This window comes from Aspergillus udagawae, assembly GCF_001078395.1.
Source record: "Aspergillus udagawae IFM 46973 DNA, scaffold_4, whole genome shotgun sequence".
NCBI classification, from domain to species: domain Eukaryota; kingdom Fungi; phylum Ascomycota; class Eurotiomycetes; order Eurotiales; family Aspergillaceae; genus Aspergillus; species Aspergillus udagawae.
Window position 1 is genome coordinate 921,179 of NW_025091267.1, and position 23,854 is coordinate 945,032.

The 23,854-nt window shown below is 52.0% G+C and overlaps 8 protein-coding genes across 8 annotated transcripts; 3 read left to right on the top strand and 5 right to left on the bottom strand.

The window, feature by feature from the left end:
- Nucleotides 1-383: 383 nt before the first annotated feature.
- Aud_005702 (putative Rho guanyl nucleotide exchange factor) lies at nt 384-5,199 on the top strand (the record flags this gene model as incomplete). Its single annotated transcript, XM_043290620.1, has 3 exons — nt 384-2,607; nt 2,662-4,529; nt 4,636-5,199. 3 exons carry the CDS (start codon nt 384-386, stop codon nt 5,197-5,199), a joined length of 4,656 nt encoding a protein of 1,551 aa, XP_043146555.1.
- Nucleotides 5,200-5,779: 580 nt separating this feature from the next.
- On the bottom strand, nt 5,780-7,815 carry Aud_005703 (tRNA lysidine(34) synthetase; the record flags this gene model as incomplete). Its single annotated transcript, XM_043290621.1, has 3 exons — nt 5,780-7,380; nt 7,432-7,605; nt 7,671-7,815. 3 exons carry the CDS (start codon nt 7,813-7,815, stop codon nt 5,780-5,782), a joined length of 1,920 nt encoding a protein of 639 aa, XP_043146556.1.
- Nucleotides 7,816-8,245: 430 nt separating this feature from the next.
- Nucleotides 8,246-11,812, bottom strand: Aud_005704 (WD repeat protein; the record flags this gene model as incomplete). Its single annotated transcript, XM_043290622.1, has 8 exons — nt 8,246-8,527; nt 8,582-8,756; nt 8,812-8,900; nt 8,951-9,909; nt 9,987-10,197; nt 10,246-11,515; nt 11,612-11,690; nt 11,776-11,812. The coding sequence occupies 8 exons, from the start codon at nt 11,810-11,812 to the stop codon at nt 8,246-8,248; spliced, it is 3,102 nt and encodes a 1,033-aa protein (XP_043146557.1).
- An 880-nt stretch (nt 11,813-12,692) lies between these two features.
- Nucleotides 12,693-13,408, top strand: Aud_005705 (cupin domain-containing protein; the record flags this gene model as incomplete). Its single annotated transcript, XM_043290623.1, is given in 2 exon segments — nt 12,693-13,274; nt 13,292-13,408. The coding sequence occupies 2 exon segments, from the start codon at nt 12,693-12,695 to the stop codon at nt 13,406-13,408; spliced, it is 699 nt and encodes a 232-aa protein (XP_043146558.1).
- Nucleotides 13,409-13,473: 65 nt separating this feature from the next.
- On the bottom strand, nt 13,474-14,532 carry Aud_005706 (putative mitochondrial carrier protein (Pet8); the record flags this gene model as incomplete). The annotated part of the gene is made up of 2 exons (XM_043290624.1): nt 13,474-14,376; nt 14,476-14,532. The coding sequence occupies 2 exons, from the start codon at nt 14,530-14,532 to the stop codon at nt 13,474-13,476; spliced, it is 960 nt and encodes a 319-aa protein (XP_043146559.1).
- A 969-nt stretch (nt 14,533-15,501) lies between these two features.
- On the bottom strand, nt 15,502-18,172 carry Aud_005707 (putative protein kinase; the record flags this gene model as incomplete). The annotated part of the gene is made up of 4 exons (XM_043290625.1): nt 15,502-16,268; nt 16,330-17,668; nt 17,770-18,056; nt 18,121-18,172. The coding sequence occupies 4 exons, from the start codon at nt 18,170-18,172 to the stop codon at nt 15,502-15,504; spliced, it is 2,445 nt and encodes an 814-aa protein (XP_043146560.1).
- Nucleotides 18,173-21,096: 2,924 nt separating this feature from the next.
- On the bottom strand, nt 21,097-21,876 carry Aud_005708 (mitochondrial 54S ribosomal uL11m domain-containing protein; the record flags this gene model as incomplete). Its single annotated transcript, XM_043290626.1, has 2 exons — nt 21,097-21,429; nt 21,529-21,876. The coding sequence occupies 2 exons, from the start codon at nt 21,874-21,876 to the stop codon at nt 21,097-21,099; spliced, it is 681 nt and encodes a 226-aa protein (XP_043146561.1).
- A 251-nt stretch (nt 21,877-22,127) lies between these two features.
- On the top strand, nt 22,128-23,559 carry Aud_005709 (survival factor 1 family protein; the record flags this gene model as incomplete). Its single annotated transcript, XM_043290627.1, has 5 exons — nt 22,128-22,147; nt 22,223-22,438; nt 22,550-22,974; nt 23,031-23,407; nt 23,461-23,559. The coding sequence occupies 5 exons, from the start codon at nt 22,128-22,130 to the stop codon at nt 23,557-23,559; spliced, it is 1,137 nt and encodes a 378-aa protein (XP_043146562.1).
- Nucleotides 23,560-23,854: the final 295 nt, after the last annotated feature.

Below are 23,854 nucleotides of genomic sequence, written 5' to 3' on the forward strand. Positions count from 1 at the left end.
TCTCCTCTCCTCACCTCTCTCCCTCCACTCCTCCACCTTCTCTTGACCTTTCTTCCCATGGAGGGGATTCCTTCTTCGTCTCCTCGTTGGATCATTTGAGGACGATCATTCGTTCATTTATTTATTCTTTTTACTTTCGTTTCTTTCCTTGTGTCGTTTGAGCATAATAATATCCCGCCTTTGGTCGCATCACAGTACCCCGTGTAACTGTTGTTGTTATTGTCACTCTTTCTGGACATATTGTCTTTCACTCTCTCTTTTTACTTAATCGTTCTTAATACTTTCTTTTTTTCGATAGATCTTTCCTTCTTTGGTCGTTCCAACTCTTTCCTTATTTTTTTCACTCGTTGCGCGCCGATTGCTCCTCCCTCGAAATTCCCGCTATGGCGACCGTGTCGAGCGCCCTGTCGGACCTGCCTCTGGAGCAGCTCACCCTCTACCAGGCCTCCGATCCCTATCTGTCTTTGATATTCGTCTTCTACGGTCCTGTTACAACCGCAAATGCCACCGTGAGCAGTTCGCGCATTCAGGCGCATATCTTGACCCCCGCTGGTTTTCAGAGCTATTCTCGGATCACCGTCTCCCCCGCTGCTCCGTTATATGCGGCCGTCAACCACCTACCCCGCGAGAGACAAGGCGACGAGGTTTGTCGCGGACTTGCTGTCAGCATGTTGAAATACTTTGCCGAGTTGTCCGAACCGGTCAAGGAGTGCTTGGAAACAATGGCTCGTGCGGGGAAGCCTGGTGGAAAGATTCCCAAGTTGTTTGACGAGATGCATGCCGCGGATCTTGCGAATCGGATGGCCAAAGTGGAACAATCGGCCGACCTTATACGCGACATTCGCGGTGCCTTTCAGGAGCGCAAAGTTCCGTGGGTGGATATTGATATAGTGTTCCCCGCGGGAACAATACAGCCCCCTCAACGGCCGGAGGATGATGGTATTGATGAAGCTCTGGGGATAGAGGACAACCATGATCTACAATATGGCCAATATTCGGCTCTTATCCGATCTCTCGGAGCGCCGATGTTCCTACCGACGTCAAGACTGAAACGAGCGCCCTCCCAACCGACCAATCTTAGCAAATCTAGGCTCTTCACCAGAAGCCAGAAAGAGTCTCTCCGTCTGACTATGTGCGAGCTTGTCGACACGGAGGAGCGGTATGTGAGCAAGCTATACAATCTTGTGCGCGAGGTAGCCGAAGAATTCCGATTAAAGGCTCAAGGTAGAGGAGCGTCCAGCACCAGCCCAGACGAAGCCTCTCTGGCCGCACTTTTCCCTCCCTGTCTTAATGAGATACTTGACGTCAATCTGGGGTTTTTGGAAGTGATTCGCAACGTCCTGGAGGAAACAGAAAGGGATGCGATTGCCGATATTGGAGACGACACCGAGCTCCCGTCGTCCGCGTCGCATAGAATGTCGTCAAGGGAAGGAAAGGATCCGATTGGTGCTGTCGCATTTGCGAATGCGCTCCTCGAATGGTTTCCGCAGTTCTCACAGCCCTACGCGGACTATATGCGAGCTCATACAGGCTTTACACAGACACTCAACTCATTTATGAGGGATAAGAACTCAAGCTTCTCCAAGAGAGTTGTAGAGACCGGAGAGCAACGATTGCGTTCGTTGCTGATGGAGCCTGTTCAGCGCCTGCCTCGTTACAGCCTTCTGATTGACACCATGACCAGCAGTCTTCCCCTGATCCATCCCGCCGTCAGGCCGCTCCTGAAGGCTCGAGATATCATCAAGGATATATGCTCACTCGACGATCCCTCGTCTACGAATCACGACCAGAGCTTCCGACGATTGAAAGAACTGGTGGATGGTTGGCCGGCAACAATACTGCCGGTCGGCCGCTTGATCACAGCTGTCGACTTCAACGAGCTATCGCCTCCATATCACATCGATCCTTCATCTCCAAACCAAAATCAGGGGATCATGTTGATCTATAAGAACTGCCTTGTTCTCTTAGCGAAAGCTCTAGGAAGCAGAACAACTGCACGCGGCTTACTTGCAGACCTCGATGGCGCCGCATCAGGACCCGGTGGCCCCTCTGCCCTGCAAAGCTCAGGTGAGATCAAGGTTGCGCAAGTATACGACCTGCAAACCGTACGCTCAATGCAGTCTACATGCGGGAGAATACTTTTCCTCGCTCCTACATCGGCCAAAGCAAGACCAAATCAGAATACCACAGTGGATCTCTTCGCTTTGGAATTAACTGGGATGTATGAGGGGCGGGCGAGTCGGCTTATCGAAGAAGTGGTGAAGGCGAAGATTGAAGGCCGGTTTTCTGAGAGCGAGCGGGAGAATGGTAAATGGACCCTGAGGAGCCCCACGGGGACCGTCGGGAACATCGGCATTCTGGCCTGTGTTCTCGAAGAAGAAAAGGACAATGTCTTGGGTCGAAGTGGCCTGTCCAAGATTCGAATTGTCTTTGACACTCCCAGGGCGATTTCCGGCAAGGCATTGAACACTTCAGATTTGGAGGTGGTCATCTCGGTTTCATCTGCAAGTGAGGACCAATATCGTGTCGATATAGACTCCATCGTCGGGGTTGCCTCCTCGGATATTGTTACAGTGGATAGCTTCGTTCCTGTGCTCTCCAAACGCCGTAAGTTCTCGTCCTCTTATCAAATTGATGGCCTGTAGCGTTGACGGAGTACAGTCTTGAATGTCCTTCTGCCTCTGCATGGTCCTCGAAACCGGACGATGACGGAATCAATAATCTACTCGAATCTTGATATACTTCGCTACCTGGCCGGTCATCTCATCACTCAATTTAAGGCGCCTCGCGGGTTTCGTCCTCCTTCACCTACCAAACTCCTCTCGAGTCTCCTAGGTGGGGGCCAGTCGAAAGACTCCAAGGACAGTAGCACTACAAGCTCGAAAGGCCCCAGTTCTGCAACTCTGCTTGGTGAATTTCCGAAAATGCCACCTCCAAGAGCCAATCTCACTCGATCCAATACGCTACCCTCGATCTTCCCTGGAAAGGAAGAAACCCCCAGCAAAATCTCCGTGGTTGGGACAGCTCCTTCCAAAGGACCAGATAGTCCGTTCAGTTTGTTGGAACAGACATTTGCGGCATACGCCCTTGCACTTCAGTCTCGCAGCGGCAATATTGTTGGACGAAGTCTGCGTGCAAGGGAAAATGTCGACAGGTCATCAGTCAATGAGTTGTATAATGTACTCTTGGAAGACCCCGGGAAAATTCAAGCTGCAGCTGAAGTGCCTGTTGACACATTATTTGTCGCGTTCGAAACATTTATGGCCAATGCATGGAAGGAACACATGGGCCCTGTGATAGAATCCGGCGCTTTGAAGCTCATTCAGAGTCAATTTGATACGCTGTTTCCTCGCGACTTTGAGGAAAACTTTCGCAAGTTTCTCACGGAGATCAGTCCTCAGAACCGGCGTGCGCTGGCGTCTCTGGTGCGGTTGCTGGCCGAGTTGCTCGATGCGTCTGGGAACGACGGCGATCGAGGTGCCCTGACTGCGGCCTTCGCCGAAATTATGACAGTCGAAGGGGACCCCATGCAGCACATATCTCTTCTAGACCGACTTGTGGACGATTTTGACAATCTCTTCGACGAGTTTATCCCCAGCGGCGCATCGCTGGATGGGATCTTAAGCAGCGATCAAACCAAGCCAAGTGCGCGAGACGCAGGGTCTATTAGCTCGAATGCGTCCTCGTTCCGGAAACGTTTCGGCTTCAGCCTGCATCGAGAGGGTTCCAAGAATGAGGGAGAAAGCAAGGTCTCGTCGATCCTGAGGACTCTCAGCAAGAGCAAAAATTCTGGCGACTCGGAACCTAATACCCCTCGAGGCTCGTTGCTGCGTTCCAAGTCGATCGACGTGGACGCTGGGCTGAATCTGCTCTTACGACCTGGCTCGCGCGACCGCCCCAGTGCAGCCTCATCGCAGGAACTCCTCCGACGACCAGGTAGCTCTCAAGGGCAGCCCCCATCCCTATCCTCAATCCGAGGTATCTCAACGAACGGAGTAGTCAAGGTTCGGAGAAGGAGAAGGAGCTCTTTATCCGATCTGAGGCCCGGGACGGCATCCACGGACACGTCTGCTGTATCGCCTAGCCAGGATTCGCGGCCTGCCACTCCTGTATCATCAACCAATCGTTCCGAAACCGAATTGGCGACCCCAACTACACAGCCCAGACCACAGACAAGCCACGGCACAGATTCTACGAACAGAAGCACGTCGCCCGCCAAAAGCAACTCCCCTTCTCGACTGGCCTCGCCAAGCCGACGATCACCGACACGTCCAGTTACCCCAAGCCGCAAAGAGAACATTGACCCAACATTGAGTCGAACGGATCAACATCCAAGAAAGAAAAGTGACCTTGCTGTTTCTCCCACTCAAGAGCAAAAGAGAAGATTGCGGGCACTCAGCATACCATCATCACGAAATGTTGGGCTCAAGGAGCGCCCAGTGCTGGTTAACGGATCTGACCCCAGACGCCTGCAAAATTTGGCCTCTTCACAAAGAACCCCAAAGCTGCGCATGCAGAGCCCACAAAAGGTATGGTTTCCGGACTTCCCTCTGCTGTTCGGCCAACTGTCATTCTGTCTTTCTGATCTTTGTTCGTTGTCATCGTCTGGAGGATTTTTGCCTAACACATCTACAGCTTCGAGATCGTCTCCAAAGCGAGAAGAGGCTACAACATTCTGCACAATTGGGGCTCAAAGAGGAATTGGCTTTGATTGGCGAGGAACTGCAAGCTTTGAACATCGCAGCACCGCAACAACTGAAGAATGCCGGACAGAATCCTGAGTCGTTAGACGCACCGTCTCTGTCGGCAGCTGCTGATTCAGCTCTTCTCAACCATATTGGCAATCTGGAGTCGAAGTTCGAAGTGCTTTCGCAAGAGCTGAATAGCCGCACTGCTGCAATCGAGAGAGATCTGGAATCGTCTCTGGTTGTCAGTGAGAAGCGAGCAAAGAAATTAGATGAGCTGTACCGTGAGGCTAGCGCGGAGAATGAGGCGCTATATGATCGTTTCAATCTGGAGCTGGGAAAGATCGTGCGAGATGTTCGATCTGGAAGCGTGGAAGAGGCCCTCCGGACACAATTGTCCGAGGCATTGGAGGAGATTGGGAGGCTCAAGAAGGAGAACTTTAGGTTGAAAAGGGAAGTTGGTGGACTACGTGCACAGCAAGCAGCCGTGGCCTTGTTAAAGGCGAGCGAATGAACGACCGAGACATTTACGAGACATTTTCAATGCCGGCCCAAGGTGCCTCGTGGCTGGCCACTTCCCAAGGCTTTGGCGTCGAGCTATCTTTCCTTCTTCTACTCGGCACAAAATCATCAAATTCATTTCTTTGCGATGGACATGATCTCATGCATTTTACCGGAAAGCGATCATTCTCGGTTCGTATTTTTCTCTTTTGGATCACCATTTCTCTACGCGTGGCGTCAAGGCAACCTTCTTAAATGAACCCAGGTGCTGTGCCTGGTCCTGAGGATATCATAAGTTCACATGGAGGAACTCACACCTCTGTCCTGTCTATGATTCCGTCTTCTTGAATCACACATGTCTCGTCAGACTGACAGACTTTTCTTTCTGGTGGGCCACCATGTTTCTGCACTGCTTGCACTAGTGCTGGTGCACCCTGCTTCAGCAACCATCCTTAACCCAGCTGCACGGAGAATATCCCATCTAATATGCTTAATGTAACCCTCCGTGGTTTCCTCTCACTTATCCTCCTGAGTAGGTAACGCTACCTTAAACGAGACTCTATGTATGTGTATAGTCCAGATAGCGCAAAATTTCATAACCAGCCCATCAATTTGAGAGGATCCTGGTCGATCATCTTGTACATCCATTGCCAACGTACGGTCCAAGGCATTGGCGTCTGAAGTAGACTTTGCGCTTGAGAAGCGGAAAGTAACCTGCAAGATAATGTGGGAAGCGCCAGCGGCACTTGGCGTGCATTGCCACAAGAATTCTTTTGAACAACCAGCACAGGAACGGTGAAGCGGGCTTGCCCCGGAGCTTCGAGCGCCAGGCGCTTCAGAAGCGCTGCCAAAGCCGGATGCTGATGCCTCTTCCCACGACTCTGTCCATCAGTCATGCCCCGAATGACCTGCAAATCGGACTGACGCAGCGGCCGCACAACCAGAGACAACCCTTCCGCGTCATAGCACCGATGGACCCCATCGAGCTCAGACTGCGTGTAATGCGCACTCACGTCGGGGTCTCGTTCTCCCTTGTCCGGGACCACGGCGGCCCGCACCCAGTACCGATTATCCCACAGCTTCCAGTGCGAGTAGATGTCCTCTGATTCCGGGCCGGGGAGTTCGAGGGCTAGTGAGGGGGCGCGGTTGCGCATGTATGGCTGGCGAGTGAGGAGCCATGTATTTCCGTTTTTGATATGGTTGGTTTGATCGGAAATAGAAGTGGACGTGGGTTGGAAAGGGTGGAACATGATGCCGCCCAGTGTGAAGGGGAGGCGGTTCCTTGGTGTTGACGACGACGACGATGAGGGGAATACTTCTGCGGTGAACCTTTCGAAGCTAGGCAGGGGGAAGTGATTGTGCGGGTGTGGGGAGATGAGTTCTGTGATGCGGCGGAGGGTGAGAGATTGGACCTGGGTTTGGAAGTGAGGGGAGCGGATCTTTTCCGGCTGTGGCTGCGTCAGCGAGGGGGGAAATCGGATGAGCATTGTCCCTGTGCTTGGGTTGAAGTCTAGGAGGCGGCATTCCGATAGTAGATTGTTGGAGTGGGCGATGGCGTCTTCGATTAGGGCGTGGCTGGATTTGATGAGGGAGAGGATGGAAGGGGCCTGTAAGGCGCGCGGAAGGAATGGCGGGGAAGACGGGGACAGGAGGCTGCGGATGGCGTTGCGCGGGGTGAGGGTTGGATCGAAGTTTGTCGGGTCTGAGACGTAGGGGATGCGGTGGTGGTGGCAGGTTGCGAGGAGGGAGGCCTTGGGGAAGGCCAGGAGCGGCCGGCAGAGAAGAATGCCGCCGGCGGCCATGGGGAAGCCTGGTCGCTTGTCCTCGTCCTTGTCCTGGGCTGCCGATGTGGTCATGTCTCCGATGTGAGCAGATGGTGCGCCTGCTCTGTCGTCGCGAGGGCGGTCCTCCGCCAACGAGCCACTTTCCGAGACGCCATAGAGACCATGACACTCTGGGATCCGGGCGATGGGTGGGATACCGGCCAGGCCGGCACCTCGGGCGCCGGAACACAGCCTCCAGAGGGTCGTTTCGACGTTGTCATCTTGGTGATGGCCCATGAGGAGGGCGCTGATGCGTCTGTCTCGGCAGGCTATGCCGAGGGCCTGGAAGCGCAGACGTCGGGCATGGGTCTCGAACGCGGAGACGTTGGTGCCCTGTGGCCATTCGAGCTCGAGAATTTGTGCTTGTAGACCTTTGTGGCTGTTAGACCGCCGCTTGTTGGCAGGATCGTCGTCTAACTTACCGATATCTCTCAGCCATGTAGCTACAGTTCGGGCTTCCTGGCTGCTCTCCTCTCGGGCTTTGTGGTCGACAACGAAGGCTGTGACGGTCAACCCATCCACGAGGTTCTGTTCTTGTAGTTGTTTGCAAAGGAAGGCCAGAGCCATAGAGTCTGCGCCGCCGCTGACGGCCAAACCTGTGAGGCAATCAGAACACAACTCGGCGGCCGTGATTGTTCAGCGAGGATGCAAACTGACATACCCAAGTTACGAGGGATGAGGCGATGGGCCTGTCGTCCGCCCCAGGAGAGACGCGACTCGCTCCATGCTCGCTGGAAATGCTCCAGAAACTCCGATGCTGTGATTACTTTGTGAGAAAGTTGTCTGGAGAGACAAGATGCAGCCATTTATCATTCTGGCTAAACTTAAGGATGATGTGTGTTGTTGATGTTGATGGAAGAGATGGATGACGGAGAGAGAAAATAGTGGTGATTCTTGGCATCGGCGGACGAAATATATTAGGGGTCTTTGTGAGCGCTGAACACCTCTACGCTACAAACTTATCAGGAATCAGATAAATTCTCTGGATTTTTGTAACCGCTAATCTCATTGATCGAGTACATGATGTTCTACACGTCTGGAGCAGGCCATTCCCACAACAGCTGGCCCAGAAGTGGACACGAACCGTAGCAAAGACAGATCCCAAACTCCGGGTGTGCAATATGGACACAGAGAATAATATGACAGAGAAGGTTAAAGAGAAGAAAGTCGGAGCACGGCTCTCGGCCTTAATGCCTCATGAGTTTCCATCTTAAACGGCACGACCAGTCGTAGAGTTCACGAGTTTTGGATGGACACAGAAGCAGATCCCGATGCTGTCTGAGAATGGACACTGCTGGGCTGAGCACTTTCTCCATCCCCGTTTACCATGGCTGCTGTATCAGACGGGAAGGGCGCATTCGTTGCGTCGGCCGGCTGGCTGCCTTGGTCGCCTTCTCTGCCTGCCTTAGGCATTGGTATCTCTTTCTTTCCATTGGCTTTGTAGTATAGAACCATATCGCCGGACGATCTCCAGATGTGAGCACGGATGGTTGCCAGAGTCATATTGGGTGGGATGAGCTGGTTCAAGTTAGCAAAAGGGTATGAGGTGGTTTGGCGTCAACATGTACACACCATCTTCTGGCAGTAGAGCTCCAGATACTCTTCCGGCTTCAGTGCGCCTTCCTGCGGGTCTTCAGAGTATGAAGGGTCAATTCTTTCCGCCACGTAAGCGAGAATCTTCTTCGCACGCAGCATACGGTTCGCATTCAAACGAGAATTGTTGACACCGTTACCATTGGGAACCGACCTACAGTAGTTACACCGTTAGCAGAATACAGTAGAACCACCGAGGCTGTACATACAGGTCCGGCTTGGATACGGGTGGCAGCAGGTCGTCATAAGGTTTCAGCATAAAGGCGATCTTGACGGGTTCCTTGACAGGCACTTGGTTCTACCAAGAATTAGCCATATTCAGAATCCGAATCGCTGAAGAAATGTCACCTTCAAAAGCAGTTCAGCCAGCCACATGGGTATCGACTTCTCAAGCCTGTCAATCTCCTGGCCGATACTACCAACACTGCCTCTGTAAAGATCCGAGGCCACAGCGGTATCCCCTGATTCCTCCTGAATGAAAACAGCAGTTCGAGGTGGGATATCTAGCACTGGAGTCTCGTTATCAGGACTTGGCACGATGGCTGATACGAGCTCCTGCCCCGGATTTGCCGCGAGGAATTCATCATATTCATGACGAATTCTCTCGATGAAACCGCTCAGGTTGCTATCAAAAACCTTTTCTTCTTTGACTGCCGAGGGTTCTTCCGGTTCCTCCACCTTCTCCTCCTGCACCTGAGGCTTGACCTCGGTGGAGGTCCTGCCCAACTTCTTGGGGAATTCCATCCGGAATTTCTTCCCAAAGATCGATCCAGTTCTCTTCCTCTCTTCTTTATCAGGCTCGGCGGGCGATTGAGGCAGAGCGGTTGGAGTAGGATCTCCGGGTGTTGTCGCATCCACCGCATATGAGCCTTGTTGTCTCGGGGTCGAGAAGTAATCGGATTTGTCTGACATGGAATTCCTCACTACGTCGGCATGAGGCGATACGAGATGGTCACCGAAATCACCGGGCGACGTGCCAAAGTGATTGTTGTGAGTATTGAGCATGGAAGACGTCAGAGAACCTGGAGTAGTAGCAAGATGGATTCCGAAACCGGGCGTCGTAGGGCTTCCAAACGATTCACTTCCAGGGCGCATGTGCAGAGACGACGGATCATAAGGGATCTGTATTCCTAGATTCTTTGCATTAGGTGATGGAATGTCCATCGGTGCCGTGACACTCGACATGGTCTGTCTGGCCAACTCTTCGGCCTTTGCAATGGCCGACGCACGGTACTGCTCATCTCGCTTGATCTCCTCGTCCACTAGGGGAGCAAAAAGCCAACGGAGAACCCATTTCCCCAGATTTACTGTTTAAGGTCAGCCAGCTCAGACAAGAGAAAAGAGAAGTCGAATATTCCAGGGCCGAGGAAAGGAAGTCACCCACTTCTTTGATCCTCCCGGATTTGTGAGTAATCGTGAAGGTCAGCCTCGTCCGCGTAGACCTCGGCGTCAAAGCAGCGATTGAGCTCCAGGATGACAGATAATCGACCTGTCCTAATGTCAATCGTGCACCAGTGAGCGATGCTCTCTGTAGTATTGATCTCCGATGCGACATCGTCCATATGGCGCTTGCCGAAAGATTGTATTGGTTTGCACTGCAAGGGTCAGAAGAAGCCTCGTCGGGTGGATGGCGGGAGATGTACCTTGAGAAGATCCCAAAGAACGACCTCGCCGGCGGAATCTTGCGTGAGCGTGCGCTTTCTGTCATTCAACATGAAATGCTTGATCAGGCCATGTTGGCCCTCTATCGTCTCTTCGGGTAACGAGTACACTGGTAGATTGAGATCCAGATCGTCGTCCAGGTTCGGATCGGGCGATCGCTGCTGTCCTTTCGTCGACAAGCCGTCGGACGTACCTTCTGGTACTCGTGACTTTGGGAATGTCGACGTGCTTGACAACAGTAGAATTGACTCATATGGTATCTTTGTCCGCCGACCTTTCTGGGCCAAAGACTCCTCAGGCTTGGCTGCTTCAGAGCCTGCAGGGCCCCTTGACGAGGGAGACTCAATCTCAGCAGTGGTATCAATATCATACCAGCGGTTGATACTGGACTTGGGGGTGGCAGTCCAGATGTAGTCACCGGCAGCGACCACATTGACGACACCGTCGTTTTCTTGCAACGCTGCGACACAGATGCCCTGCTCCACGTCCGAGCAGTGCCTTGTATCTGTCTTGGCGACCAAGCCAGAACGGTCGCTCGAATAGAAGACCGACAGCTGTGGATGGCTGGAGTAGAGCGACCAGACGCTGTCGTTGTGCATTGTCAGCGTGTGCATGCATCTTCCTGCTGTGAGAGACCAGATCTTAATCGTTTGATCTGAAGAGGCGGTCATGATCCTATCTCCGTCTCGAGTGATCAAGATGTCTCGAATGTTGTCTGTATGCCCCACAAATTTGGTGATCGGCTTTCCAGATTTCGGATCCCAGACTCTGACCACGCTCTCCGGGCCACCGCTGGCGAGGACCGACGAGACTGCCCCCAGCGCATAAACAGAACCCTTGGCCGTGCTCTCGCCTCCGCAAGCATCGATGCTGAGAACCTCGCCGCCACCATTCAGATCCCACAGGTAAAGCTTGTGATCGAGTCCTCCCGAGGCCACCCAACTTGAGTGACCTCCGGGCGTTGCAAGGGCCTTGACATAATCTGCATGCTTGCCGATGGGTGATGGCAGCTCGGTGGATTCCGACTGTGGTCGCCAGAGTCTCACGGTGGTGTCGGATGAAGCCGAAACAAGGGCCGAATTATTCTGCGTTAAGACGATGTCATTGATCCAATGGCTGTGGGCTTGCACTTGATGTCTGAAGGTAGTCGGTTCTGAATTTTGAGCGCCTTGAACTGGAGAGGCTTTGGATGCGGAGAGAGGGAGATTGAGATCCCATGAGCAGATCACTCCATCGCGGCCAGCGGAATACCTTGGAAGACAGCAGTCAGCTACTGCAGCGTACAAAATAATCCAAAAAGGGACTTTCAAAGACAGTATCATAGGCAGTAGACAGGGTCATGCTCACAGGATAGAGTGCTCTTCATCAACGGTCAAGCTATTTACTCCGAGTCGGTGACCACCCGGCGCATCAGGCAGAGGGAGCACTAAACAGCCGCAGTTAGATAAGCCGTTGGGGTCGCAATGCGACAGTTCAGAGGGTAGACAGGTAGGATGAGGAAAAGAACATACCATAAGTGACCCTCTGATGACTTGGTTTCCGTGCCATGCAGCAGGGATACAGACCGATGCACTAGAAGGAGGATGGAAGGCAAGGAGATTTGCTGCGGAGACGGGGAGATGATGCGGATTGCGGAGCGGTTAGTGGTGGTGACCCGCCGGACAGCTCGGGGACGATCACACGAGGAGTGCAGAGAATGTGGGGTTACTGAAAGTGATGCATCTAAGGGCATAGATGACGATATTAACAGTGACAAAGAAAGAGTGAAAATTAGATTAATGGATAAAGGAGCACAATTCGAACAGCGAAAGAGAGGGAGATAGGAGGAGGAGGGAGGAGGAGAGGAGTAAAAGGTAAACTAAGTCCGGAGACAGATGAGGAGAGGAGAAGGCGGGATAACAAAGAACAAAGTATTCTAAATTGTCCCCAGCCATCATAAGTGGTTCTTAATAAATGTCTGTGTGTATGGTTTTCTAGCCAGTAAGCTCCAGAATGCTCACTCTCCATAGACATGGATAATAGCCTAATTCTACAACGGCCTCTCATAACACAGCAGGAACAGCTACATCGCGTAGACTCTAATAGATACAATGAGGGTTGTTTCACCGTATGTTCGAGTCTATCCAGGACTGATGTTTCAGTCTCAGTCTCAGTTTCGAGTCCTGTGCCGTGTAACCATTGTCCAACGATCAACTGGCTAGAGATTCAGCCACGAGGTGGACACTTGTCTCCCAAGTGACAGTGACAGTGACACCATGACCAACAACTGTCATAGTGACTAGAGAGCACAAGAGTCTCCAACTTGGTATCCACCCTGATATCATCTTGATAGCGCTGTGTAACTCCAAGGTATAAAATTGTATAGAACAACAACCACCTAGGTAGACACTTCTCTCTCTCTACCCTTCTATCAATGCTTGTAGATAACATGGACATCCCCATCCCATCCATCAAACCAATCTACCACCCATCTCCCACCACCCCCACCCCCAAATCCAAATCCGTCCATACAGCCCTCCAAACTCTCCATCTCCAACCTCACCCGGAAGGAGGCTACTACGCCGAAACAGACCGTCACCCGCTCCGCATCCCCAATCCTTACAGCCAAGACCAAAGCGACACCAACACCAACACCAACACCAACACCAACACCAACCCCAACACCGACACCCGCTCCCTCTCCTCAACTATCTACTACCACCTCACCCCAGACTCCCCAACGAGCTTCTTCCACCTGAACCGCAGCCGCACGATTCACAGCCTCCACCGCGGCCGGGCGCGGTACGTCATTATCCACGCGGACTTGGCGACGCATGATGGCCCGGCGCCTGTTACATCGTTTGTGGTCGGTCCGGACCTAGACAAGGGTGAGAGGATGCAGTGGGTTGTGGAGGGGGGAAAGTACAAATCGTCTTATCTGTTGCCGGATATGCCCTCGGAGAACGGGGATGGGGAGAGCGAGGGGTTGTTGATTACGGAGGCAAGTGCATGTCGATGTATAAGCAGAGATGTATACTGACATGCCAGACCGTTGTCCCTGGGTTTGAATTCGAGGATCATGAGTACCTGAGCCGTCAGACGATGGAGAGACTGCTGCCGGAGGAGCAATACCGAGCGCTGAGCTGGATGTTAAAGAAGGATTGATGACGTCTACCTCTACTGTACATACAATTGCCATTATACATCGTGTGTGGTTATAGATATACATTCTATTGCGATTCCCTCTTGCGCTCAAGGGTATTCCACGCCCACTGGTAACTCCCCAGAAACACCGCGCCCCCGATCCCAATCCAGGCGACGCGCGGCCCAATCCCGCGCCAGAACGCCCCGAACCCTTCCCCAGAGATCTCCTGCACGACATCGCGGATGCGCACGCGGGCGCTCCCCTCGCCCCGCCGCGCCAGCATCACCCGCGTCTTGATAACATCCAGCGGCGTCGTCAGCCCGGCCGCAATCGACCCCGCAACACTCCCAAACATTGCGCTTGTGGATGCAGGAACCTGACTCAACACGCCCGACTCCGACGACGGCACCAGCACGCGCTTGGCATATGCCTCCTTCATTGACTCCCACATGGTAAACTGCAGCACCGTGAAGGGGATCTCCCGCGCAATCGTGATCCCCGCCCCGCGGTACAGCTCCCGGACGACCTGCCCGTACCCGCGCTTCGCATTTCCCGTCGGGTCCGGGTGCCGCAGCGCCAGGATGTCCTTGAGTGCGAGCAGACTCGATCCACCGAAGAGACCGGCCTGTGCCCGCTGCTTGACCACCTCTGTCGGCACCCGCACGGCGCATGCGGCGATCTCGCCCATCGATGAGGCGAGCGAGTGAGTGAGGACGACGTGGGAGCGCGGGGCGGCCGCGTCGGAGCCAGAGGGATGGAGGAGAGAGCGTTTGACGCCGTCGTAGACGATGAAGAAGGATGCGGCGGAGGGGGCGGAGCCGAACAGCACGGAGGGGAGACCCGCATAGATGCCGCGGATGGTTTGTCTTAGCGACAGGGTGGATGATGGCGTGCTTGGAGCATGGTGTTTAGCTTTCTGTAGACGAGTTTTGATTGTGTCGAGGGGATAGAGCGAGCAATCGACTGTGAGGCCGGCTACTGCTCCGGACTAGAGGCACAGGAAACGGAGAGGTTAGCACTCAGCCACCGGAGGAAGAATTGACAGACAACAGTAAGGAGACACGGATAGAAAAGAAACCAATCTTACAATCAGGGATCTTGTCCATAGGGAGACCAATGGCTCTGCTTCTAATTGCTGGGCCATGGTAGATAGGAAGCTTGAGGTTGCAGTTGAGTCACGTTCTACCTCAACATGTCGGACAGAAGAAAACTGGTTCTGTGCCGTGCAATTATCTAACCAATCCCTTGGAAGTTATTGTAGAAGCAAATTGAGAATAATAACAGAGAGAAATAAATTCGTGAAAGGTTGTAATGCTGCAGGAAGCAGGAACCGAGAAATCGAGTGTCGGAATGAAGCTCCAGATTTCGACCATCTCCGATAATCGCCCACTGTGGGAGTCGGCATAAAGTCCGCTATCTCCGCACTACGTCAACAGCCCATCTGAGGGTTATCAACACCATTCAATTGAAGAGCTCATGAACAGCCTTCACATTTGGTAATTCTTGTTAATTTATAATATCTACTTAACCACTTTGTCTCTGGGAATGCACAATTAGAGACTGGTAATATAAACAGAATGACAGGATTCCTGGCAAAAACCAGGCACACTCTAACAGCCCCTTCACCACATCAGTTTGACGACGACAATCAAAAAGAAAAATGGAAGTTAAAACTCTAACGAATAAACATCTATCGCGGGAGCCGGATTGCTTCAACAGTCCACCCTCCAAAGAAGAAACCACAACGCCTGGTAAACATAACCACTAAGCCCTCTTTCCAACGCTGAGATCAATACAATGATACATAGAACGGATGAGTCTGGTGAGGGGGTGAGAAGTGTGATGAGCTCGCTCGCACAGTCACGTATTTCGGAGGAAGGACGGTGGCAAGGGGAAACAAAGGATGAATCGGCGCCAGCCAGCTCCATGGCGAAGTGAAGGCCATAGGATTTCAGGCGGGAGCCCTTGGCTATCGTAGAAGTAAAGACGGATGAAGTGAATAAAAGGTGGAAAGACGGATGGTGGTAGAGACAGATCGTATCCAAAATTCGGAAGTAATCATTTTTACCTGTAAGACCAGAAACATTTTGTAGGGACAAGTAAGATGGAAGGCTCATTTGGCCTTGTTATTGGGCTTGTTGTTGGCTTTGCTCTGGACTGGCTGCGATGCCGAAGGGGGCTCCAGGACATGGGTATGATTGCAAGCTTTGATAACCTCGCCCGTTACTTCCTGCCGGCAAGCTTGGATGTTTCGAACCCACTCATCGGTCAAAACATCTTCCAGAGTGGCCCGTTCCTTTACGTTCACTTTGAGCATGCGACCGATAATATATCGGCTTTCCCGTGGCAAGATACGGAGGAGCCTCCAAGGACCTTTGATGACCTCCTGACGCTGACTCGATGACTGCGCTGAAGCTGGGAGGGGCGGCGCTTCCTTGCTCGTTGTTCGGGTCGGTTTACTGAGGCTGCCGCTAACCTTATCTTTAGGACTCTCAGGAGGGCGGTTCTCGTCACTCGTCGTGGAGGTGGGTTGGGCTTGTTTCTTTTCCGAGTCCGATTGTGCCGAAGGCTCACTTGACACGTTCTTCTCCTCCGCTGGCTGCGCCGGTTTGCCCTCGTTGTCAACCGCCGACAGGTCTGGGGCTGATTTAATGGCGCGGTGACGCTTCGGGTCAGCATCCGGCACAGGGGTTCCTGGCGTTGGTGTTGAGACAAAGAGCCTATAGGAGTTATCGCTGACGCGGGGTTGCTTCCACGGAAACCGGCGCAGTGTCATGCAGCAGAATATAATAGCCAATGACCATATATCTGTTGGACGCGGGTCATACTTCTTTTCGTCGTACACCTCTGGTGCCAAATAGGGGTCGGATCCAACAATACCTGTCACACAAGCAAGTAAGCTACGCTGGTCCAAAAAGAGATCCGCATTGAAACAACTCACCAGAAGCAGGAACAATGTCATTCTCAAAGGGATATCGGAAGACAACCGCACTGCCGAAATCGATGAGTTTCATGATGCCGTGCTCATTGACAACCACGTTATCCAACTTCAAATCCCGATGCGCCAGTCCCATGCCGTGCAGGTAGGCCACACCACTGAGGATTTGCTTGAAACAGCATGCGATTTCGTCCTTGGACATTTTCCCGGTCATGACGATCGCAAACAAGTCATAGGGCGCGTATTCCATAACCTCGTACCAGTGATCTCCCTCCTGAATGATATCGAGTGTCTCGATGATATTGCCGTGGTGCAGGGTTGACCCAATGCAGAATTCGGCTGTCACCTTCTTGGAATATTCCTTCATCGTCTCCCAGGAATGACGGTCTCGGAATTGTTTCACGGCAAAAGTCACTCCATCGCTGTTACGCTTCAATAACCGAACAGAACCGCCGGCTCCGGAGCCCAAAACTTTCCCGAGCTTTCCGTATTTGGTGTTGAGCCCGTGGTCATCGGCGAAAGGAACGTTTTCTGAGGGCGAGCTCTTTCCGGAAGAGCGGCTCGACCGCTTCGGCATAGAGGAGGGAGAATCGCCTCGCTTATGCTTGTGGTGACCCATCTTGAAGAATCGCTTGAGCTCCGCCATGTGGCCATGATGTTTGCTTTCACCGCTGTCGCTCTGTCGTAAATCTTTCTTGCTGCCGAAGATACCGCTTCGCTTGTCGCTAGATTTCAAATCGCCAGCACTGGCGGAGCGGGGGGTTCCGGGACGACCAAAAGTTGACGTGGTGTGGCTCCGGCGTTTGGAGTCACGGCCTCCAAAGATGAATCTTTGGTCGATTTGGGCAAGGTTCTTAGCCTGGGGCGGTCGCTTGCTGCGAGCATAGGGGTCGTTCGGCTCTCCCACAGGCGTAATGGCGCCAGGCGGGGTATAGTCTCGTGGTGTCGCTGGCGGGCTCTCCTCCTGCGAGTTTGGTTCAGCCCCGGGACCGAGAAAGAATTGCGCCCGATGCTTCGGCCCGTTCAAGGGATGAGATGAAGTTTTGGAAACATCGATCTGCTTGGACAGTTGGTCAGTGGAAGACGGCCGAGACGAGGGCGCGCTCTGCGCTACCCCTTTTCTCTCAGCCACGACTGGAGGCGACGTTTGCGGAGTCATGGCTGCAGCAGCGGTTCTATTCGCAGCATTGGTGGTAGGAGGAACGCTTTGATGTGTGGCTTCACGCGAATTAGTAGCTGCAGGTGTAAGAGGAGGCGATTGCATCGGAGAAGCACGGGGAGACGGCAAAGAGGAGCCATTAAGTTCCCGGGCACTGCGATCGCTTGATTCTCGAGACGCGACCTGTGAAGTAATGCAGTGTTAGTCTACATCAACTGCTAGGCTTTGTAGAGAGATACTATAATATCGCGAAAGCCAACATCGACCGTTCGCATGCCACATACCCTTGACGAAGGAAGAGAAACGGGATCGTAAGAAAAGTTTCGCAACCGAGTCTCCTGCAACTGAGAGCTTTGGAGGCTCTCTGCTAGGCGCTGCAGGTCATCGTTCTCCTTTGGAGGCACCACGGATTCTGGTTCGGGTGATTGAGGAGCGTTGGGCGGCTCGATTTCTTCGGTGATGGTGGAAAACCGAACCTGACCCGGCTGTGGTTTGGTCATAGATTCACTGTTGGAGGAACCCGTGGCCTGGCCAGCTGCCATCGGGGCGTGCTCCTGAGTTGTCTGAGATGCTAATATTGAAGCCAACTGCGTTAGAGAATGAGTTGTAGGCGAAAAAGTAAGAGCATTGCCTACCGGGATCCATGTTTTTGGTTGTACCGGCAAACTCGGTCGCTCCAGACGTCATACGGACTCGTCAAAACCACGCTGTGGAACGCATGCCCCTCCGCACTTGCGAACCTGTTGGTTTAAACTTTGAAATGACAAATCCTTGTCGCTCAGATTGCAATTCCTGCTGCGACTATCAACTGTACCTGCGGGGTCAACCTGCACAGGACGTGGAGGGCTGGATAACGTGGGAATTGTAAGGAGTGAGCGCGGGGGGGTAAATCTCGTATGGAAGACGGAGCAAAACTTCTGGCGAAGACCGACTGTTACTCAACAGCTCTGACGGCGACAGTTTTGAGCCTAATGGGCTGGAACCAATTATTAATCGCCACTGCTCGGAATTAAAAGAATACAAAAAAATGAACAAGTCTGGAAGAAAGGTGACGCTGAGATGGAAAGTTGTAGGACTGAGACCTGGGTAGCAGATAGATAAGACGATGAGGGACTAAGATAGGAAGATCCACAAGTCGTAGTTGCTGGTAGAAATGTCTACCTTGGACAAATAAACGCTGAAAATGGAGAACGGGGAATGGAGAAGGATGAAGAGAGGGAGAAGAGTAAGTAAGAACGGTGGATAGAGAGAAGTTTGGAGCCACTTTCAAGAGTCGACTCTGGGCTTGCTTGGACGGGGGCGGCAATAGCGGCGACGGAACGACAGGAAAGGTGGGCTGGACTCTGCGCCTGGACCTTACTACGACCAATGTCTGTATGTACTCCAAATTATTCTTACTCACTACTATTGAAGAGACAAGACATCAACAATTATTTTAATAAATACTGATATGCTACTCCGCTGTCATATATTTATATGGTGATCTGGGGCTCGGCGAAGGAAATGCCGTCATATTTCAGAGCTTTTGTTTGGCCAAAGCTGTCGGGCGACAGTACACTCATGCGAATATCCTCTTTCCCTCAAGAGATACTGTCATGGCTTGTAGAGCGAATAGTTGAACGATCCTCTCCTCGTGCTAGGCACAGATCTTTCAACAAAGAGAAAGGTTACTAAGCTAACAATACTCGGTAAAGTATCTACCATACGAAGTAGGAAGTCTTGTTCAAGTTGTATGACGCAGCAGATACTCACCTCTACACTGAAGAGTACCTTAGGTAAGTATACATCTGGCACTTTTCAAGATCATAAAAAATACTCCGTAGAACCGATAAACCACGAAGTTCAAGGCACACACGCCTACATATTCGAGGTCAGCTGCCCCATTTGCAGCCGGGTCCAAGAACTCCAAGAACGAGAACCAGTCCGTTCATCAGCTGGGGGGATCTGACGGATGCCGTCTATCCGTTGCAACCAACCACCCAGGCGCACGATTGGAAGCTGGCTACCTTACTGTCTGAGGACGAGATTGGTCCAATCCCGCACTGGCGGAGACCGGGATGGCTGTTCTTCTACCCCGCTAGATTTTTCTGGATTGTGTTTTGGCGTTGAATCGATGATTCACTAGATAAGAATCGTGCATGCAGCGGCTAATAGGAAGGTAGGCAGGCAAAGGCAAGGTACAGGTACCTAGGTACAAGGTACTTACCTACCTAGTCCGGACGGCAATCTCCCTGCCAACTGTGGCTGATCTCATGTTGTTAGTTATAATATAAGTTCGACTATATCGTCCAGCTCATCATCTCGTCATTTCTTCCTGCGTGTGATTTGAAGATTCTCTCCAGGGTACGACTTGATACCCCAGCAATCCATTTGCAGCTCCAACATGGTAACCACAGATATGGTGGGGTAAGTGACTTGGCCAGCAAAACTAGTCCCGATTGGGATGCCAAGACACTTGATATGACACTACTGAATCCGGTTAGCATGAAGATCACCAATTGATGATACCTACCAGAGAGATTGTAACTCATTCCGTAGTTGATGATCCTTGTTCTAGATTTCACCTTCGAGACTGTTATTCTTGGAGAGTTGTCTATTGAGAGTGGACAGCTAGAAAGGATGACTCAAATGACCTGGAGCTATGAAGATACCGAGGGCTGAACTATGTTTTCTGGAGGACGAGCATTACTCTACAAAATGTCTCAATGCAGCCCAATGCAGATGACGACAGTTCGTCAGCAACTCTCTGGAATTCAAGAAACAGAACATGGAGGTAACGAGGGGGCAAAGAATGCTGGGGTAGCGAGACTTACGGTTTGGGAGACGACTTCTAGTCGTACTCACCGACTTCGGAAGTTTGATAGTTGACAAGAGCAAATCACAACTCCCATGATATTTCAAGTAGGGATCTGCAGACTGCTAGTAGCGTCGTCCATCATGTCTTCTTATTCGAAATCTGCCAAGATCACAATACCTGGGCATTGCGTGGATTTGTGCAGTTTCATTCTCGCCAAGCGAATTCAGGGAGAATGATGTGCAACCCTTAGAACTATTGACGAATTACATCTGCTGTCTAGATACCTAGCCAAATAACTACGAGTCTCATCTGGTTGGCGACATCTAACTAGCAAATATCCTTGAGCATCCCCGTCCATGTCTTCTATCTTGTCTTCTATTGTCATTTGAAGCTAGTGGTCTTCGCCCAAGCACGACGGGAATGCTATGAACCACCTCGTCAGAACACGATGGTCCAAGAGGAATCCCCTTCTCACACCGCTCACAAGCTTGTCAGAATATCGAAAGCGCAAGTCAAAGGCAGAGTCCATGATCCACTCAAAGTAACCTCCCCAAGGAAAGGAGCCGTCAATTTGACTTCAGCCTTTCTTTCTCAGCAACCGGTGTTCAAGTTCCACAACGCAATTTATTCAGTGCGTGCAAATGCTGTGGGTATTTGACAACGCTCTATATCGCATGCAAGTCCTATAATGTACACATTGTAAAAGCCCAACCCAAACAACGCCGGTGTCGTAATCCAAAACAGCATGGCTGCAGTCGCACGAATCGCAAAAGTATACACTTGAGATGAACAGTCCTTTCTTCCAGGTGCTTATTCAAGGCACAACCTGGATGCCAATAGACTTTGCCTGCGCCATAATACTCTTGCACAATCCCTGCAAACTCAGACCTGATAATCTCGTCTCGGACTGCTTAATCTTGGCGATTTCGTACACATGCTTCAGGGACACTTTGCCGACGGTCTCGTGGCCAGGTTTCATGGCTCCGCGGATGCGGTTCTTGCGGGGCTCCACGTTCGCAGCCTGCAGGAGGAGATATGTCGTCGTTGGGGTTCGAAGGTCGAAGGTGAAGGATCGGTCAGGACGAACGGTGACTCGTGCGGGAATGGGGACTCCGGTGTTGATGTGCGCGGTTCTGGCGTTGAACTCCTACATGGGCGCGTGGCGGTTTAGTAAGATCATCAAGCTCATCCTTTCCATCCAGATCCGCATTAAAGCCGGAGAAGGAAGTTGAAGAGAGGAGCGTACCTTGCAGAAGTCCATACTCTTGACACCCTTGCTACCCAGGGCTGGACCGACTGGGGGACTGGGACTGGCCTGTCCAGCTCCGACAATGAGCTTGACAATTTGATCTTTAGCCAGTGCCTTCTTCGCCATGGTGAGATGTGCCCGCAAAGAACGAAAGTATGGTATGTCTGTATACAAAAACGAAGTGATCGGCCAACTATTTGCGGCCGAGTTTTGTTCGGATTCGGATAAGTCCCAGTGCCGGAGTTTCCTTCCCCTTTGGGTCGCCTTCCGACCGGCGACAAAGACGATAAAGAGAGCATTCTTGGACTGCTCAGATGGCTCAACTTGATCAAGGTGGGACGCCATTGGGATGATGTCGCTGAAAAATCATGATCGTAAGATGATCCTACCTTAGAAAATTGTCGTCATAGTCTATAGTGCTTTGTAATTATCACCAGTAGCGTCAATATCACCTCTGCAACCTCTCAGAAGCCAACACAGCAGCTGCAGTTAACCCGATCGACGCCATTAGTGCCCCACGCGCTACTATTGATTTCCCTCTCCCTTCATCCCTCCCTCACCTTGACCTCACAATCATCATCTCCTATCTGCCCATCATGAACTGGCTCAAGTCTACGTATGCTATTTCTCTGGTCTCGTCTCATTTTTGATGTATAATAGCGACCATACTGATTGACCATGCTGTATGTAGCCTCGCAAGTGTTGCGGGCACTCAGGAGCCCATCTATGGCCCCGAGGCCATTCAGTCTGTTGCCCAACAAGCACAGCATACCCCTTATACCGTGTTGACCAAGGACGACCTGCGGTGGCGCGCTTATCAATATACCAATGTTGAGACTGAGACCTTTTATGTGATGGCCGACAATGGCACTCTGGTCATGGTGCAGGTCATCTACAGCAACATCGCGTGAGTGGAACTGTTCCGGCTGTTGCCATTATCGGGCCTCATTTTGCCCCTGTCGATAATGCAATTGGCCCTTCTGTATCATGGCTGGCTCAACACCTGACACTTGTGCAGAGGAATCCACACTACTGCGCAATTCAACTCAAAGATCTTTAACCTCAAAGGCGATCAACCCCACATCTGGCACTCCGACCCCCTATACAACTTCATGTTCGATGAGAACATGCTCTCCTTCGGAGCCGACAACCTTGCCTTGACGCTGAATGAGGAGGGAAATGCGTACACCGTCAAGTCTGCCGTTAACGAGGACGCCCTGGTGAATCTGACGTTCACCCGCGCCGCCCCCGGTTTTGTCGTAGGAAAGGACGGCACATCGTATTTCGGGACCGATCCCGCGAATCCTTGGGGCTCCATGATGCATGCCTTCTGGCCTCGGTGCCGTGTTGAGGGTACAATCACGACGAAGGAGAAGACTTATGACCTCACCGGTCGGGGAATGTTCATTCATGCCCTCCAGGGCATGAAGCCCCATCACGCTGGTAAGTTTCCCCACCTTGTAGTATAAACCTAAATGAGAATACTGAGCCGGCAATAGCTGCACGGTGGAACTTTGTCAACTTCCAGACCCCCTCATACTCTGCCGTCATGATGGAATATACCACACCGCCCTCGTACGGCTCGACAGTCGTCAATGTCGGTGGGATCGTCAAGGATGACGAGATTATCTACGCCGGTGCAACGAACTCGGCTACCCACACCGCAACGGCCCATGACGCGGACAGCGACTGGCCTGCTCCGACTTCCATCAAGTGCGTCTGGGAGGGCAAGTCGAAGGACGAAAAGGACGTCCACGCAGAGCTAGAGGGACCCCTCGGTAACCGGCTGGACCGCATCGATGTCATGGCTGAAGTACCAGGCTTCGTCAAGACCATCGCAGGAAGTGTTGCTGGGACACGGCCGTACATATTCCAGGTGCGTTTTCTTAAACAATCGGTATACGGTTTGTCAAGCTAACAATTGGCCAGTATTCTCCCCAAGAGAAACTGACTCTGAAGCTCAAGGTCGGCGACGAGGAGTTCTCAGAGGAGGGTTCCATGTTCTCCGAGGCTACGTTCATCTCATGAATGACTCTACGTACATATAGCACACACCTGGCAGGAGCTTGTCTGTGGCGTTTTGAGTATTTGTTTTGCCCATTCTCGTTGATACTCATAAATCACGCAACCTGCGTGACCCTAATTACTCATATAAAGAAATTTTAATGCTATTCATGCTTGTCAAACCTCAATGCTATTATCCTGGTTCTAGGGGTCACATCAATGTTGGTTTCGTGTTTGTGCTATTCAATGTAAGTGATTCACCTCATTCAAAGACATCTCTAGTAGCACAACACAACAGACAAGAAGCTAACACAGCTCG